Raw genomic sequence first — 19,056 nt, 5'->3', positions numbered from 1 at the left:
CCAGTCTATCCAGCCTCTCCTTATAACTCAAACCATCAAGTCCTGGTAGCATCCTAGTAGATCTTTTCTGCACTCTTTCTAGTTTAATAATATCCTTTCTATAATAGGGCGATCAGGACTGTACACAGTATTCCAAATGTGGCCTTACCAATGTCTTGTACAACTTCGACAAAACGTCCCAACTCCTGGGATTCAATGTTCTGACCAATGAAAGCAAGCATGCCGAATGCCTTCTTCACCACCCTGTTCACCTGTGACTCCACTTTCAAGGAGCTATGAACTTGGACCCCTAGATCTCTTTGTTCTATAGTTCTCCCCAACACGCCACTATTAACTGAGTAAGTCCTGCCCTGGTTCAATCTACCAAAATGGATCACTCGCATTTATCTAAATTAAACCCCATCTGCCATTCATCGGATCACTGGCCCAATTGATCAAGATGCCATTGCAATCCTAGATAACCTTATTCACTGTCCACTATGCCATCAATCTTGGTGTCATCTGCAAACTTACCAACCATGCCTCCTAAATTCTCATCCAAATCATTAATATAAATGACTAATAACATGGGCCTAGGACCGATCCCTGAGACACATCACTGGTCACAGGTCTCCAGTTTGAACAACAACCCGTTACAACCACCTTCTGTCTTCTGTCATCAAGCCAATTTTGTATCCAATTGGCTACTTCAGCCGGGATCCCGTGAGATTTAACGTTATGCAACAACCTACCATGCGGTACCTTGTCAAAGGCCTTGCTAAAGTCCATGCAGACAACGAGTACTACACTGCCCTCATCTACCTTCTTGGTCACCCCTCCAAAAAACTCAGTTAAATTCGTGCGACATGATTTTCCACTCACAAAGCCATGGTGACTGTTCCTAATCAGTCCTTGCCTCTCCAAATGCCTGTAGATCCTGGCTCTCAGAATACCTTCTAACAACTTACCTACTACAGACATTAGGCTCACTGGCCTGTAGTTCCCAGGCTTTTCCCTGCAGCCCTTCTTAAACAAAGGTACAGTATTTGCCACCCTCCAATCTTCAGGCACCTCACCTGTGACTGTCGATGATTCAAATATCTCTGCTAGAAAACCTGCAATTTCCTCTCTCGTCTCCCACAACATCCTGGGATACACTTCACCAGGTCCCGGGGATTTATCTACCTTGATGTGCTTTAAGACTTCCAGCACCTCCTTCTCTGTAATATATACACTCCTCAAGATATCACTATTTATTTCCCCAAGTTGCCTAACATCCATGCCTTTCTCAACAATAAATACTGATGAGAAATATTCATTTAGGATCTCACCCATCTCTTGTGGATCCTCACATAGAATACCTTGTTAATCCTTAAGAGGTCCTACTCTCTCCCTAGTTACGCTTTTGCCCTTCATGTATTCGTAGAAGCTCTTTGGATTCTCCTTTGCCTTATCTCCCAAAGCAATCTCATGTCCCATTTTTGCCCTTCTGATTTCTCTCTTAACTCTACTCCGACACCCTCTATACTCTTCAAGGGATCCACTTGATCCCAGCTACCTATGCATGTCATATGCCTCCTCTTTTTCTTGACCTGGGCCTCAATATCCCGAGTCATCCAGGGTTCCCTACTTCTACCAGCCTTGCCCTTCACTCTAAAAGGAATGTGCTTACCCTGAACACTGGTTAACACACTTTTGAAAGCCTCCCACTTACCAGACATCCCTTTGCCTGCCAACAGACTCCCGCAATCAATTTTTGAAAGTTCCTGTTTAATACCATCAAAATTGGTCTTGCCCCAATTTAGAATTTTAACTTTTGGGTCAGACCTATCATTCTCCATAGCTACCTTGAAACTAATGCAATTATGGTCACTGGTCCCAAAGTGATCCCTCACTAACACCCTGCTTTTCCTTATTTCCCAAGAGAAGGTCAGGTTTTGCCCCCTCTCTAGTTGGGCCATCCACATACTAAATGAGAAATCCCTCCTGAATACACTCAACAAATTTGTCTCCATCCAAACTCCTAATACGATGCCTGTCCCAGTCAATGTTCGGAAAGTTAAAGTCCCCTACTATTACCACCCTATTTTTCTTGGAGCTATCCGCAATCTCCTTACATATTTGCTCCTCACTTTCCCTCTGACTATTTGGGGGCCTTTAGTATAATCCTATCAAAGTGATCTCCCCCTTCTTATTTCTTAGCTCTACCCATCTTGACTCAGTGGGCGAACCCTTGGATATATCTTCTCTCAGCACTGCCATGATGTTCTCCCCAATCAAAAACGCAACTCCCCCTCCTCTGTTACCTCCTGTTCTATCTTTCCTATAGCATCTGAACCCCGGAACATTGAGCTGCCAGTCCTGTCCCTCCCTTAGCCATGTTTCAGTAATAGCTATAATATTCCAGTCCCATGTACTCATCCATGCCCTGAGTTCATCTGTCTGGCCCATCGGGCCTCTTGCATTGAAATAAATGCAGTTTAATCAAGACTTCCCTTGCTCTCTGCCCTGCTTTTGCCTGACCTGTCTAGTACTAGGATTACTGACACTGCCTTTACTATTTAACATGCTCCCTTTACTTAATTGTGCGATTAGTTTGCCTCTAAGCATGTCCTTTGAATTTAGGCTGAATGGTCTCAGTTCCAACAGGGGCACTGATGACTGATATGTGTTTCCATTAGCCTTGCCCTCGTCAACATCCCACCCATCAGACCCTAGTTGCGATAAGACTTCCCTGCTGTTGTACTCCAACTCCCTTGGAAAAAGGGCCAACATTCCATTAGCCTTCCTGATCATCCTGCAGCACTTGTGTGCAAGGTACTGCTGAGACCACATCTGGAGTACTGTGAACAATTTTGGTCTGCTTATTTCAGATATTATTTCATTGGAGGTAATTCAGAAAAGGTTCAGAGGATGATCCCCAATGTGGAAGGTTTGTCTTATGAAGAAAGGTTAAACTCTACTCATTAGAATTTAGAAGAATGAGAGGTGATCTCACTGAAAAATAGGGCTTGACAGGGTAAATATCTGATACTTAAAGATGACATCACGGCGGTAGTGAGAGGTGATATAGGTTCTATGGGAAAAGAAAGGTTGAATCCATTTGGATGGAAATTAGAAATAGTAAGGAGAAAAAGTCACTGATAGGCGTAGTCTATAGGCCACCAAATAATAACATCACGGTGGGGCGAGAAATAAACAAAGAATAACTGATGCATGTAAAACTGGTACAACAATTAGCATGGGGAATTTTAATCTACATGTCGATTGGTCAAACCAGGTCAGACAAGGCAGCCTTGAGGAGTTTATAGAATGTATCCGCGATAGCTTACTTGAACAGTATGTAATGGAGTCTACGAGGGAGCAAGCTATCCTAGATCTGGTCCTGTGTAATGAGACAGGAATAATGAAAGATCTTACAGTTAGAGATCCTCTCGGAAGAAGTAATCACAGTATGATTGAATTTAAAATACAGATGGAGCGTGAAAAGGTAAAATTCAACACCAGTGTCTCGTGCCTAAACAAAGGAGACTACAATGGGATAAGGGAGGAGTTGGCTAAGGCAGACTGGGAGCAAAAACTTTATGGTGCGACAATTGAGGAACAGTGGAGGACTTTCAAAGTGATTTTTCACAGTGCTCAGCAAAAGTATATACTACAGAAGGATCGTAGAAAAAGAGATAATCAGCCATGGATATCTAAGGAAATAAAGGAGGGTATCAAATTGAAAGAAAATGCATACAAAGTGGCATAAGATTAGTGGGAAACTAGAAGATTGGGAAATCTTTAAAGGTCAACGGTAAACCACGAAAAAAGCTATAAAGTAAGATGGATTATGAGAGTAAACAAGCTCAGAATATAAAAACAGATAGAAAAGTTTCTACAAATAAATAAAACGAAAAAAAGTGGCTAAAGTAAACATTGGTCCTTTAGAGGATGAGAAGGGGGATGTAATAACTGGAAATGAGGAAATGACTGAGGCATTGAACAGGTATTTTGTGTCGGTCTTCACAGTGGAAGACACAAATAACATGACAAAAATTGATGACAAGAAGGTTATGGCAGGTGAGGACCTAGAAACTATTATAATGAAAGAGGTAGTGTTAGGCAAGCTAATGGGGCCATGCCTTGGACACTGGCATCCATGGCTAACATTTCCTGCTGTGGAGATGCCGGCGTTGGACTGGGGTACATTTAAGACTTTAAGACCTTTAAGACTTGATTAGCTGTAAAGACTCACATTCCAATCATTATCATGTAAATTGAGTTTGTGTCTTTGTGCCCTGTTTGTGATCAGAACTCCCACCCACCTGATGAAGGAACAGCCTGTTCTGAAAGCTAGTGGCTTTTGCTACAAAATAAACCTGTTGGAGTTTAACCTGGTGTTGTTAGACTTCTTACTGTATAACATTTCCTGCCCCAGGCTTTCCACTGCAGCCACCACCACTGAAGTGTCGGTCTGGGTGCTAGACAATGTCAGCACTATCTTCCGCACCTTGAAAGCTGTGGGACTCCGCCAGGCAGCCTTGCAGTTGCAGGAATGTTGCTGACACCCCCTCCTGCAATCCCTGGTTCTGCCTTTGCATCTGCAGCTTTGTGAGAACTGATCCCATTGGCCTGGCAACTGGCTGGAGGCCAGCTGTTTCCTTGGCTCTGGCAGACTTCTGGCTGCCCGAGCCCGCGGACATTCCCGTCTCCACAGCTCTGTGGTGCGTACCAAAAAATGTCCCAGAAGCCTTACCACTAACATGTCCCACTGAGGTGACTGTATCCGCATTGGTTGATGGTGTGGGGAATGTCTGTGTCAGCACGTTTCTCAAGAGGTGTCAACAGGGGTCAGAGCGGGGGCGTCGACGATGAGGGCCCAGCCTCATCAGATTTGTCCCCTGGTTTAGAGCAGGGAGGGACAAGCATCTGGGCATATTGCAACTTACTTCAGAAGGTCATATGAATGACTATTTCATGAATCTTAACTTCTGGGGCGCACGCCGACCAGGCTGTTGGTCACACCTCCCGAGACCGCCATCGCACACTCAAAAGGGAGTCAGGAGATGTAACTTGGGAACTCCACATCTGGATTTCTGCTGCTCCCTCCTGCTATGGGCCATTTTCTCCTGCAGGAACAAAAGGGGGATTGAAAGTCTGATGGCTGGACCGACGTGGGGTGTCAGGGGGAGGGCAATCAGGTGGCGTATGTCGTCAGGCAGGGATTGTGACCAGGGGTGCCAGAGGGATTGGAGGAAGGTGCTAAGGTGTCTGGTGCTGAGAGGCTACTTATGTCAGGGAGTGGTTCGATGTGGACGTTCCAGACGCAACAGATGGGATTGATGCCTGGACAGGATGGACACTCACGCTTGCTGCCTGTATGGAGTCATTCATTTTCTTGCCGTGCTGGCCGCCAGTCCTCTGTGCCAGTGTGTGGGCACTGAGTGCTGCTGCCACTGCTTCCCAGAACACATTACTGGCCCAACCCCAGTCATTGACCGGGGGAACACGGCATCCGGCAGTCATCCCAGCAATCCCACGGTGGAGCATGGAGCTGTTCTGCGCAATGCCATCTTCCTGGTGTGACCAACTGTGGATGCAGCAAGAGAGTTTAAATGCAGCTTCCCCTGCTTAATGGTGCACAGCTGAAGCTACTTCAGGCGAGTCATGCACCTGAAGCTTCCATAACAGCATGGTTCGCCTGGAAACTCTTTCATTGCACTAAGTGTCAAAAGATTGCAATATGGAGCACACCTGAGAATTCACCCAATTTTTCTCACCATTAATACTGCGCCATTTCTTCCCTACCAATCATTGAGCCACTCATTCAATTCTTATTTATCAAGTGCCAATTTGCTCGTGGCTCAAGTAGTAATCAATTGTGTGATATGCAGAACATCTTTTTGGCTTGATGGCAGCAATCTGCTAGTGGCGAGTATCACTCGTGTTGCTGCTGCATAGTAGCAGCATGAAACAGCTAGCATTATCTGTTGCTCAAATGCTCGTGATACCATAGGTAGACTGGGCATTGGTCAGAGCCAAAAGTGTCAGCCTAAGGCTTGTTCATGAGTTTGTGTGATATTCAACCTTTGTTATTCAGCACCAAGCTTGCATTGTGAGCAAATGGATTCTTTCTTCAGGAGCTATCAAGACATAATCTGAAGATGGACCAAGCTTAAATATTACAATGGATTTTTCTTGTTCTTTATATTTTTGCTTATCCTGTTAATTGCCTCACAGCTTCAATTTTTGAAAACAATTTACCTACCCAAAATATCGACCTTCTAAAAATATCTACTCACTACCCATTGACATTTTAAAGTTTTTTAAAGTTTAAAGTTTTGAAGTTTAATTACTAATGTCATACGTAGACTTACATTACTGTGAAAGTCCCTTAGTTGCCACACTCCGGCACCTGTTCGGGTACATGGAGGGAGAATTTAGCATGACCAATGCACCGAACCAGCATGTCTTTTGGACTGTGGGAAGAAACCGGAGCACCCAGAGGAAATGCACACATACACGGGGAGAACATGCAGACTCCGCACAGCCAGTGACCCAAACCAGGAACCGAACCCAGGTCCCTGGCGCTGTGAGACAGCAGTGCTAACCACTGTGCCACAAATAAGTAAGGTAAATGCCTGCCCTGAATGTCAGTCATATGGATTGCCATATTTAGTTCTTGTATTTTGATACTATAAAAAAAATGGTAGCAGCAAGTTTAGAATAAGGTAAACAGTTTAGTTATGCAATGCAGATGCTAATTCTAAGTGGTATTCAATAGAAATTAGTACATGTATTGTGTGTTAATTCCCATATCTAATATCACTAAAATTTGTACATTTCCAGTTTGAATGAAAAAGAAAGCAGTTCGTGTTGGACATAAAACACTTAAAATTCTATACTGAATTTAAGAAACTGAGGAAATAGCAGACTCAAAGCAAATCATAAGTACCAAACTATAAACAATTATGAATTTGATTATCAAAAAAACAAATATTTTGTAGTTTTCTGCACTAACCAAGAGCTGCAGTGACCAGCTGTGAATGGAATTTTATCATCGACGATGGAAAATTTCGACTTGTTAAGTGTTGAGAAAGAATGATGCTAAAGATGGACTGAAGAGCATCTTGTCCTGGGAAACTCACGGCAAAGACACAGAAATGGCGCTGAAAAAAGGATGACGAAAAGTTTAAGTTCTAATTATCTATGCAACAATGTGGAAAAATGCAAAGTTATCCACTTTGGCTCGAAAAACTATTCCTTAAGTAGGAAGAGATTGGGAAGTGTTGATATCCAAAATGGACTTGGGTGCCCTTTTTCAGAAGTTACTGAAAGCGAGTTACAGGTGCAACGTGCAATTAGAAAGGCAAGTAGCATGTTGGGCTTTATTGAAACAGGATTTGAGTACAGTAGTAAATAAGCATTGCTACTGTTGTATAGAACCTTGAAGAGACAGCACCTGGAACATGGGCCACAATTCTCCCATCCTGCATTGGCAGATGTAATTCAATCAATAGGAATGCTAAAATAAGCTCGAAAGTCCTAAATATTTCGAAGGAGAACGTAAGATGTAGGGGCAGAAGACCGTTCAGGCCATAGAGTTTTCTCCACCATTCATCAAGGTCATGATCTGATCATGACTGATCTGATAATCCTCAACTCTACTATCTTGCCTTAACCCATAACCCTCATTTCCCTTACTGCTAAAAATCTGTCTATCTCAACATTGAACATACTTAATGATCAATCTCAACAACACTCTGCAGAAAACAATTCCACAGATTCACTACTCTCAGAAGAAATTTCTCCTTATTTTTGTCTTAAATGGGTGACCCCTTATCTGAGATTATGCCCTCTGGTCCAAGAATCTCCCACAAGGGAAATAACCTGTCAGCATCTGCCCTGGCAAACCCCCTGAGAATCCTGTATGTCCCAACAAGTTCAACTCTCATTCTTATAAACTTCAATGAGTATGGGCCCAACATACACAACCTCTCAAGAAAATCCCTCCATACATGGAATCAACCCTCTTTGGACCACCTCCAATGCCAGTATATGTTTTTCAGATATGGATACCAAAATTGTTCACAATATTCCAGGTGTAGTCTAACTAATGCCTTATAGTTTTAACAAGATTTACCTATTTTTAAACTCCATCTCCATGAGGATGTGAATGGTGTTGGTAGGAGCACTGCATTTAACTGACACAAAATCAGCTCCTCCAGAGTTAGAACACTTCAAAGTTGCAGCGGATGATGTTCAAGTTTCAACGCAACCTCAGTGAGACCTACAAGCATGGTAAGGAACTATACTTTTTGCAGGTTCCCTTTCCAGCACTTGCCTACCCACCACTGAGCATAGTGATCATGTGGAAGACATTGCTATTATGACAATTCAAACATTGTCATCACACAGAACTGACAAACTCAAAGCTGCCCTACAACCGGATCACACATGCAGATACCTTGATTATGTTATCATGAAAGGATGGCCTGCGATGTCATAAGAGCTTCCCCATTAACTCTACACGCCATGAGAGGCGAGTAAACAGTGCAAGATGGACCGATACTTTGTGGCCAGAGGTTCATAATTTCTTGCATTCTGTAGAAATACTACACCCAGCAACTTCAGGACACCTGGTAGTTGAAGCAACAAAGCATAGGGCAAAAAAAAACATGTGCTGTGCCTCATGTTTGGTGACATTGAGAGGCAGGTGTCCAGGTGTGCATTATGCAGTGTGCTCAGGCCTCAGCAAACCAAAGAACCATTGCATTTATGAGATCCCATAGTAATTTGGAAGCTGGAGAGACACTTGCCACACATGGCATTCCACAATGGCTATAATGATGGACGATGCCCAGTGGTTTGTCTTCAGAGAGTTCAAGGACTTTGCACACAAATGGGACCTTGAACAGCCCCCTTTATCTACAATTGAATAGTTTAGTGGATTGTGCTGTACGTTCAGAAAAAACACCTCCTCGAAAAATGTCTTCGTGACAATACACTTCTATGTTGCATTTCTTAGTCTGTGCAATTTGCCAAGAGAGGATCTGTCCACACCAGCAGAGAATGTTCTCCAGACACACCAGGACAATGATCCCTCTTCCCAAGGCACTGCTGAAACCTAAAGGAGAAACAAACGTAAGGGAGCTCTTTTGAAGTGGTGACAAAGAGAGAAAAGCTCTATGAGCACAATGCCCACAGACTCTGGAGCTGGGCTATCAGTCAGAATGCAAACTATATACGGCTGTGGCAAACTGGCAGTGGTCCACGGCCATGTTTCCCACCCACCATGGTCATCTGAGATGGAGCATGTATGTCAGGAACTGGTAACTGCCACAACACCGAGTCCATAGTCTATAACTCTTGCACCAGTCAAGATGGACACCCCTCCTGCCACCAATGCAGCAAGTCCATAGAATACAAGGCACCTGGGTGTGACTATAGAATGTCACCTGCAGACCCAATGCCTAAACTAGGCAGGCCTGGTGCTATCCACCATGTGGACAATGACCCGGTTGCCTCCCAGGTACAGTCAACTTCTGCGACTACATGCTCAGGGCGACTGAGCAGACCAAACCCCAAGCTGAAGGACAATGTACTAACTTAGGTATATATGTGGTTTCTGGAAACTTTGGTGATGGGAGAATGTTTGCGTTTTGCACCAGGTCTTCAGGCTCATGTTCTGTGTAATCTAGTTATCCAATACTCTGTTACTACCATTTCAGTATTATTTTTGCATGTGAGTATGGATTGCCCCAACTGAATTGGGCAAGATGTAGAATGTGCATTCATGCATGTGTTGCCATGACCAGTGGATCAGAAGTAATTCAATGGTTGCATGAGAGTTCTCACCAGCATGGCTACAGGCATAGCATGCAAGAGTTGCTGATAGTAAACTGTTGATGTTGTGGTTCTTGTCATTGTAGCAACACAACTGCACAATATCACAGACTGCTGAAGTGACTAGGGAAGAAGTTTGTGAAGCGATAACAATTATTGCTGAGATGTCATTCAACATTGGAATGTGCCAGAATATTAGAAACAAGCCACATTCTGCAAGTTCACCGCAACAACTGACGCCATACCTATGTAGGTTAATGTCATTTTCTGCCTTACTGTGATCACTACAAACCTCTAAGTTGCTCCATCAAATAAATTTTACCTCAGCACAAGTCAATCAAAAGCATCTTAGCTTTACCTTGCTGAACGGCCCAATAAATTGTCACCAAACAGCTTGGTTCTTGTCTAACGTTTTAAAACTGGAAGTGCAGCAGTTTCCTCATCTCAAAGGATATCACTGTTTTCTCTGTCAGCTGGATAATTGGGTTCGTTGTTTCAGGAATGATAAAGGAAGGTTTTGCTTGCACATTCTTTGATACATTTTGGTATGTTGCCTTTGCATCAGGCCGTTCACATCAGTGATTTCTTACCTTCACAGGCATGCAGGATCAAACCTGTTGTTGCCCCATGAGTTCACTAATGTTAAGCTGGGTGCAGCAAGTGGTGCTTTGCATGAAAGAAAACATCATGTTTGCCTTTATAACATCACTAGTAGGAACACCACACAAATGAATTCACTCCATCTAACTACAGCAACAATGCTCTTTCATTCAATAATAATTGATGTAATAATATGAAATGTTGTTCAAATGATGTTCCCCTTCACTTGCTGCTTGTTTCGTGAACTGCTGGTAAATGGTGTGCTGTGAGCATTGAAAATTGGGAAAGATAATAGGCAGGGCAAAGATGTCAAAAGTGCATTGAAGAAAATTATGTAAAGCTATATTTTGTTTAGCCCCTCTAATTCTCCTTAATTTTTAATATGGTATATTGAAGTAGTTTGGAATAACAAATAACCAATATGATTAAAGGATCAGAGTTGGTGAAATTCCCGGCTCAGCGTACCTGCTCAAGGAGAAAATGCCAGCAGAGTATAGAATCACCTTCCTGTGGAGGGAGGGGAGGGGGTGCTAACTGAACTCTGGCCCACTGCCCCATAAGCGGTCCAGAGACAGCCACAGAAGCTACCTAATGCTGAGGTAGGCTGGTTATAAGGCCCACTTCAATGTTCTGGGACATTGTCCCACTTTTATGTAACATTATACCCTTTAGCCCTCACTGCGTACACACCCTCACCCCTCATGCCCTAACTCATGCCCCTCTACCCACTCCACATGGCTCCTCATATCATTCTCCATGCTAAGTTATGGATATTCATCCAGTCTGTACAGAACCAATGAACCCTATAATGAGAATAGCATGTGTGGAAAAGCTTTACGTAATTCATAGTTTTCTTCAAAAACTATTCTTACTACAGCCCTATAAGTGTGTCTATCATCCAGACTGTTAAGACTCTATCTTTTGTAAATATCAAAATAGATCTAAGAGGAAGAGCTGTCTATCAAGCTATAGGCTCAACATTTTCAACAGAATAATAGAAATTTGAGCTCTCAGCCAAGTCTCATTCTGAATTCTTGGCTGAGAGCCCAGACATCCCTTAGCTTGTTAAAAGGGAAAGCCTTGCTTGATTGGCAGCTTGGGCTCTTAGGTCTATTTTGTTAATTACAAAATAAAGGGCAGAATTGTCATTTTGGGCAAGAAAACAGGTGCGATTCACACCGGTATGTCTGGCGAGAATCAAATCGCAATCATCCCATGCTTAGTCATTTTTTGAGAGAGTGGCAAGTTTCACACCAGAGAGGGACAGGGCTTAAACAGCAAGACTGAGATCGGGCACCACGTTTACAGATCTCAAATTGAAATTGAGGACAGCGGGGACACCCGACCCCACACTACTTTTATTGAAGGGATGTTTCACTACCGGCCTCCCAACAAAGATCCGTGGTATTGGGGCCCTCCCAATGGGTCCCCCTTCATAAGGCCACCTCTCCTTCTCCCAAGGCCTGAGCCTCCAGGCCCCCAGGCTCTGCCCCCAGTACCCTAGAAGTGCCCAGCACTGCCAGGGGGGCAATGCCCAAGCATTACCCTGAACACTGGGGGCTCCAATGACCTCCAAGCAGCTCCCGACGTGGCCATCATGCCTGTATTTGTAACAGTTAGTGGAGCTTGTGGTGGAATAACAAAAATAAACCACAGGGCCTTTCAAGAAGATAGATAGCAGAGTAACCAGTGTGACATTAGTGGAATTTGAACTTGACCTCATGAAATCCCTCAAAGGTCTTTCAGCAGGCAGGGAGAATACTCAGCACCAGAGCTCCAACCCAGCAACAACCCCCAACCTGAGGGCATCCGGGCAAGTCCAAGCACCTCTCTCCTTGCCAAGCCCCTGCACCCTTGAAGGCCCCCCACCTCACCCCGCACCATGGCCGCGGCTGACTTCCTCTTTTGCACTCTGGAAGTTAGTGCTAAGCGGTACTCACCTCCTTTCTCACCCTCTCAATCCATGGCACCTGGATCCCACTTTAAGAGATCAGTAGTGATTTGCGCCCATGTGATTTTCCGCTGGGAAGATAGCAACATTACAGGAGGGGGATGATCATGTGCCAAACCCGCTAATGAGATTGAAATCAAGTCAATCTTATGCTAATCAGCCTCACTCTGGGTGAGATTCTGTTTGCACCAGTAGAAAGGGACCGGGAAGATTGCAAATCTTTTGGCACCAGGTGCAAAATCCATCTTTAGGCCCACACACAATGTTCCCAGATTAGCACAATTTGCATCAGGTGCACCGTGGCTGGAAAATCGCAGCCCAAGTGTCAAGTACTTACAGTTTCTGCTGTTTTTACTAAGGTCTGGATGATTTTTAGACTAAGGTCCGGATGATTTTTATAAGAGCTGAATTAAAAACAGTTTTTTTGGAGAAAACGATGAATGGATTACTATTTTTTAACAATTCTGTACATGCTGCTGCTGCTATAGATGTTCACTGGTTTTGTACAAAGTGCGTTGAGGTGAATGGGCATGGAAGTCCCTTGGCATGGAGGTCATAAGGGGCCATTAGGATGGGTGAAGAGGCATAATTTGGCATGTGGAGCACGGGTAAGACTTTCAGAACTTAACAGGACAAAAAATCTAGAGCGCTAGGAGATGCCTATCTCCACAATGGAACCAACCAGGTCAGGAGTGCAAGGTGCAGGCTCACAACATGCTCCACCCACACTCTAATCCTGCATTGATGGAAGTTGATGGCACAAGGAATGGATTCAAGTATCCCAGTATCAGGTTCTGGTCACCATTTTTAACAGGTGCATCGCCTTAGCGCCTGTGGAGGTAAAGTGTGGTGGCAGGTGGGGGTGAAACTTCGGCCAGTGTGCAAGTTTGATGTCAGGTCTTGCTAACTAGAAATTTTGCTCAGTAGGTTCAATTATTAGACCTGGAAACATGACCAATTTGGCTGGATGGCCAACTGATCTCGTTAGCAGGCTTGTTGATGGATAACACAGGCTAGTTTGAAGTTTTGTTGGGGCTATACAGCTCACATCATAGATCTGGAACAGTCCAGCTGTAAGGAGGTGACAATACAGTGGGGAGCTAGTTAGTTATGACTGCATCATTCGATAATGGATCCAAAAATGGGAGCACTTCTGAGTGGGGAACTCAGCCATTATTACAAAGTCACCACTGGATGTGTAGAGTTCAAAGAGAGAGTACTCTATGTGCACTTCAGCAGTGGAGGGAGTCATGACCTTTCAGGGATCGTGGGGCCATGGGAAGTGGCAGGGGCTTCAGTAATCATTGAGGGGGTAGCTGAGAGCCAACAAAGCAATTGCTGGACATGGGATTAAAGGTTTTCAGAGATTGGGTTGAGTAATGAGTAGAGGCAACACCCTCAGCAGCAGATCCAGAACCCCAAGCATGAGGAAGGCAAAGGAAGTGAATGCAGGGCAAGGGAGCAATGGAGGCCATACCAAGAAGCATTGTGTATACTGCCAAGGAAGAAACCACCTGGACATGTCAGAGAACCAGTGCCGCAAAAGTCTGAATCTAACTGAGAATTGTACCCTCAATGCAGAAAATTTCACACCTCACAACACTATTTGCATGTCCTGCTGGTAGCCATTTAGTCACTGTGGTCATAAACTTCTTCACTTCTGCCTCCTTCTAAGGATTGAAAGCAAACCTAGATGAATGGGGTCTTGCAAATAACTAAAGCCCTGTTTGAGAGAGTTGGGTAGTGCATATAATTTCAGACACATGGGGCCACACAGGAACAGAAGGCAGGAGGATTCACCTCCAACACTGGCTGCTGAGCTGCAGGGCTCTGCAATCTCTCACCATTTATATAATAAGCTGCTTTTTTTATTCATCCTGCCAAAATGGACTATTTCACATTTGCTCATGTTATACTCCATTTGCCAGATTATTGCCCATTCTCTTATCCTATGTCCTTATATCATCTTCACAACATACTTTCCTACCTATTTTTGTAACATCTGCAAACTTAGCAACAATATCTTCAGTACCTTCCTCCAAATCATTTATATAAATTGCAAAAAGTTGAGGCCCCCGCATTGATCCCTGTGGCATACACTATTCACATCCTGCCAACCAGAAAAAGAAACATTTATGTCAACTTTGTTTCCTGTTAGCTAGCCAACCTTCGATCCATGCTAATATGTCACCCCCTAAACTATGAACTTTTATTTTACACAATAACCTTTGTGGCATCTTATAAATTACCTTCTAGAAATCTTAAGGAAATTACATCCACTGGTTCCCCCTTATCCACAGCACCTGTTACTACTTCAGAGAACTCCAATAAACATGAAACCATGGGGGGAATTTTACCGTTGAGTCTAAGTGCCGAATCCGGGCGTCAAATAGATCCGCGCCTGGAATCCTCTTTCCAGCGCGCCCATACGCGTTTTGCCGGCTCCGGCCCAATCCGCGCTGTGGGCGGGGCTTAGCGCTGGCGGACTGATCGGAGCTCTGAACTGCGCATGCGCAGTTTGAAAAAAATCTGACAGAGCACGCACGGGCGCGAAAGAAAGAACAAGCAGAAAGCGGAGAGAGCGGCTCTCTGACGATCATCTTCTCATTCTATACTTCTAAAACTTTACTCAAATCAAATGTCCATCCAGCCACAGATTACTCTTCCCTGCAGGGGCAAGAGAGCGGGAGAGATGGCTGTGGCTGTTAGTGTACCAGTGATGTTGTATCCCTTTACAGGCCCAGCTTGGTCCTTCTCCAGTGTCTCCTCTTGGACTTGTACTGATCTTGTAGCCGGTTTTCATGCGGATCCACTGTGGAATCGGCCGGTTCTGCTTCATCTTCTTAGCGAGGAATCGCTTCATCCTGAAGGTTTTGTGGGATGGTATGGCCGCACGTCCACTCCGGCAGGAGGGATCGGCTGCAGACAGGCAGCGGAACCCCCCCCGACCAGAGGATGATATGTCACACCCTTTCCCCTCCCACCCACCCCCCCCCCCCCCCCCCAGAGGATGAGATGTCACACACCCTCCCCTCCCCCCCCCAGGGGATGAGACGTCACACCCCCTCTCCTCTCACCCCGCCCCCCCCAAAGGATGAGACATCACACCCCCTCTCTTCCCACCCCCCTCCCCCCCTGACCAGAGGATGACCTGGGTCAGAGAGCAGTTGCAGTCTCTGACCCCGCTCTTCGGAGGCTGCAGCGGCGACTTCGGACTTTTCTTTTGCAGGTCGATTACAGTGCGGACGCGGATCGGGCCAGAAGACGGTAAAGTGGGATTTGGCTGTAGAGTTAGGTGTGCGGTTCATTAAGTCAATTTAAATGCATGCAAATGCATTTAAATCATTGGGCCGCCCGATTCGGGCGCGGGCTGGACCCACGCCCGAATCGGGTGTCGGTAAAGCCGCGATCTGCTTTGGTAAAATCAGGCCCCATGTTTCATGAAACCATGTTGATTCTGCCTGATTGCCTTGAATTTTTCTAAGTGCCCTGTTATATTTAATAATGGTTTCTAACATTTCCCTGTGGAAGATATTAGACTAACTGGGCTTTAGTTTTTCGCTTTCTATCTTCCTCCTTTTTTGAATAAAGTTACATTTTCTATCTTCCAATCTAAATGGAACCTTTCTTGAATCTAGGGAACTTTGGAAAATTAAAACCAGTGCATCAGCTATCTCATTAGCCACTTCATTCAGGACCTATCTTTTACTCTCATTCTATACTTCTAAAACTTTACTCAAATCAAATGTCCATCCAGACCAGGGGATTTATGAAGACACAGACTGAAGAATTTGCTCAATAACACTTCCCTGCTGATTGCAATTTTCCTGCTGATTGTAATTTATTTCTGGGATGTGGCTGATGTCCTCTATAGGGGAGATAGATGCAAAATACCTGTTTAATTTATCCGCCATAGCCCTACTTATAATTACCATTGCCCCAAACACATTTTCTATAGGACCAGTGATCACTAAATATCCATAGAAACTCTTACTACCCACCTTGTATGTTACTGGCTAGGTTTTTCTCATGCTGTCTTTAACTTTTTTAGTTAACCACAGATGATGGGCCCTTCCCTTGTAATTTTTCTTTCTCACTGGAATTTATTTGTTCTATGTATTCTGAAATATCCCTTTAAATGTCTGCCACTGAACATCGATTGATCTATCGTTTAAGCATATTTGCCAGATCACTTTCGCAAGCTCCACTTTCATGCCCTTTTAGTTACCCTTATTAAGTTTACAATATAGTCTTAGATAGACTCTTCTCTCCCTCAAATTAAATGTAAAATGCATTAATATTATGATTACTGCATCCGAGGGGTATCTTTACTATGATTTATCAATTACTCCCACCTCATTGCACAATATCAGGTCTTGTATATAGCCTGCCCTCTGGTTGACTCCAGAACATGCTATTCTAAGAAACTATCCTGAAAACATTCTGTGAAATTCTTATGTACACTAAGTTTGCCCATCTGAATTTTCAAATCTGTATGTAGAATAAAACCCCCATGATTATCATCGTATCTTTCTGATAAATTCCCACTGTCTCTTGTGACTTACCATGTATTTACAATTAGGGAGCATGTACACCACTTCCACAAGTGACTTCTTGCCTTCATCATTTCTCATCTCAACCTAAATTGCTTCTACATCCTGATTTCCTGAACTTCGACCATCCCTCTCAAATGTGCTCAGCTCTCACTAATTTAACAGAGCCACCCCTCCACCTTTTCTGAACTTCCTGTTCTTCTTAAATGTCACGTGGGGGGTAATTTTACCATTTTGAGTCTAAGTGCCGGATCCGGGCGTCAAATAGATCCGCGCCTGGAATCCTCTTTGCAGCGCGCCCATACGCGTTTTGCCGGCTCCGGCCCAATCCGCGCTGTGTGCAGGGCTTAGCGCTGACGGACCGATCGGAGCTCTGAACTGCGCATGCACAGTTTGAAAAAAATCTGACAGAGTGCCAGGACACAAAAGAAAAAGCTGAAAGAGCAGCTCTCTGACGTTCATCCTCTGGTCGGGGGTGGGGCAGGGGGGAGGGGGTGTGACGTATTATCCCCTGGGGGGGGGGGGGGGGGGTGAGAATGGGTATGACGTATAATCTTCTGGTCGGGGGGTTCCGCTGCCCGTCTGCGGCCGATCCCTCCTGGCACCATCACTGGTACACTACCAGCCACAGCCATCTCTCCCGCTCTCTCGCACCTGCAGGGAAGAGTAATCTGTGGCTGATAGTGTACCAGTGATGGTGCCAGGAGGGATCGGCCGCAGACTGGCAGCGGAACCCCCCCCGAACAGAGGATGATATGTCACACCCTTTCCCCTCCCACCCACCCCCCCCCCCCCCCCCCCAGAGGATGATCGGTCACACACCCTCTCCTCCCACCACCCCCCCTCCCCCCCAGGGGATGAGACGTCACACCCCCTCTCCTCCTCCCACCCCTCCTCGTGCCCCGACCAGAGGATGACCTGGGTCAGAGAGCCGTTGCAGTCTCTGATCCCGCTCTTTGGAGGCTGCAGCGGCGACTTCAGACTTTTATTTTGCAGGTCGGTAACAGCGCGGATGCGGATCGGGCCAGAAGACGGTAAAGTGGGATTTGGCGGTCGAGTTGGGCGCGCGGTTCATTAAATCGATTTAAATGCATGCAAATGCATTTAAATCGTCGCACCGCCCGATTCGGGTGCAGGCCGGACCCCATCAAGGGATGGGAAATAAATGTGTCCCTTCCAGCACTAATACATTCCATGAATGAGTTTAGGCGCAATCTGCCCAGATTCGGGTGCAGATCGCGTTAAAGGCCCGACGCCCAACTTTACCGCGATTTCGCACCCGAAAACGGGCGTGAAGGTTTGGTAAAATCAGAACCATAGTCTTCAATATTCAGGTGCCAGTCTGTCATCTGATGGCCATGTTTCTGTAATGGTTATCAGATTGTACTTAGCACTATCAGTTCATCTACGTACATTCAGACATAGAGCCCTAAGTTTTGGCCTTTTATTATTTTTGTAGCACTTAGCCTTTTCTGCCAATTTATTCCTCGATTTTTACTCTGTTCCTTCTTATCCCGGCCTGTTTATAATTTCCCATATTAGTACCCATCTCTCTTGCCTTGTCTCTATTCTTCGGTTTACCACATCTTCCGACATTTGATTCCTTAGCCCCACTATTTAGTTTAAAACTCTCTACTTCTCTAGTTATGCAGAATGCTAGGACATTGGCCTCAGCACAGTTCAATTTGTTTGTTTGTATTTCCACAGGTGTGTGGCATCATCAATTGCACTCGTATGGTCTTCAGGAAACTGAGCAAGACAGTCTTCAGGATCAGTGAGATTCATCCACATGAAGGGATTGCATTTGCCCAATGTTCAGCTGGTCTACAACTACAATGAAAGGTTTGCACAAGTGTGGACATGCCAACTTGATGGTCTGTATACTCTGGCAGTCCAGGGTTCTGTGAGATCTTCATGTCACCACCCATTCTTCATGGATGAATCCTAGGAAAACCCCTCTTCATCCTCAGACCACCCCCAGCTGCCACAAAAGCACCCCTTTGAACTCTCTTTGGAAAAATCAGGCAAACCGTGAAACCCGTGGAACCCACTTCTGTGAAATCATCATGTCACCACCCATTCTTCATGGATGAATCCTAGGAAAACCCCTCTTCATCCTCAGACCACCCCCAGCTGCCACAA

At 45.0% G+C, this 19,056-nt stretch overlaps 1 protein-coding gene across 1 annotated transcript in view; it reads right to left on the bottom strand.

Moving 5' to 3' along the window:
* LOC144501720 (dynein axonemal heavy chain 17-like) overlaps positions 1-19,056 on the bottom strand; it is an 832,067-nt gene that overhangs the window by 309,476 nt on the left and 503,535 nt on the right. The window contains exon 50 of the mRNA XM_078225682.1: positions 6,986-7,133. Within this exon, the coding sequence (XP_078081808.1) occupies positions 6,986-7,133 (148 nt within the window). The remainder of the gene's footprint in view (positions 1-6,985; positions 7,134-19,056) is intronic.

This window comes from Mustelus asterias, chromosome 12 (assembly GCF_964213995.1).
Source record: "Mustelus asterias chromosome 12, sMusAst1.hap1.1, whole genome shotgun sequence".
Taxonomy (NCBI): domain Eukaryota; kingdom Metazoa; phylum Chordata; class Chondrichthyes; order Carcharhiniformes; family Triakidae; genus Mustelus; species Mustelus asterias.
The sequence above is the reverse complement of the archived record's forward strand: the minus strand, read 5'-3'. Positions and strand labels throughout refer to the sequence as shown.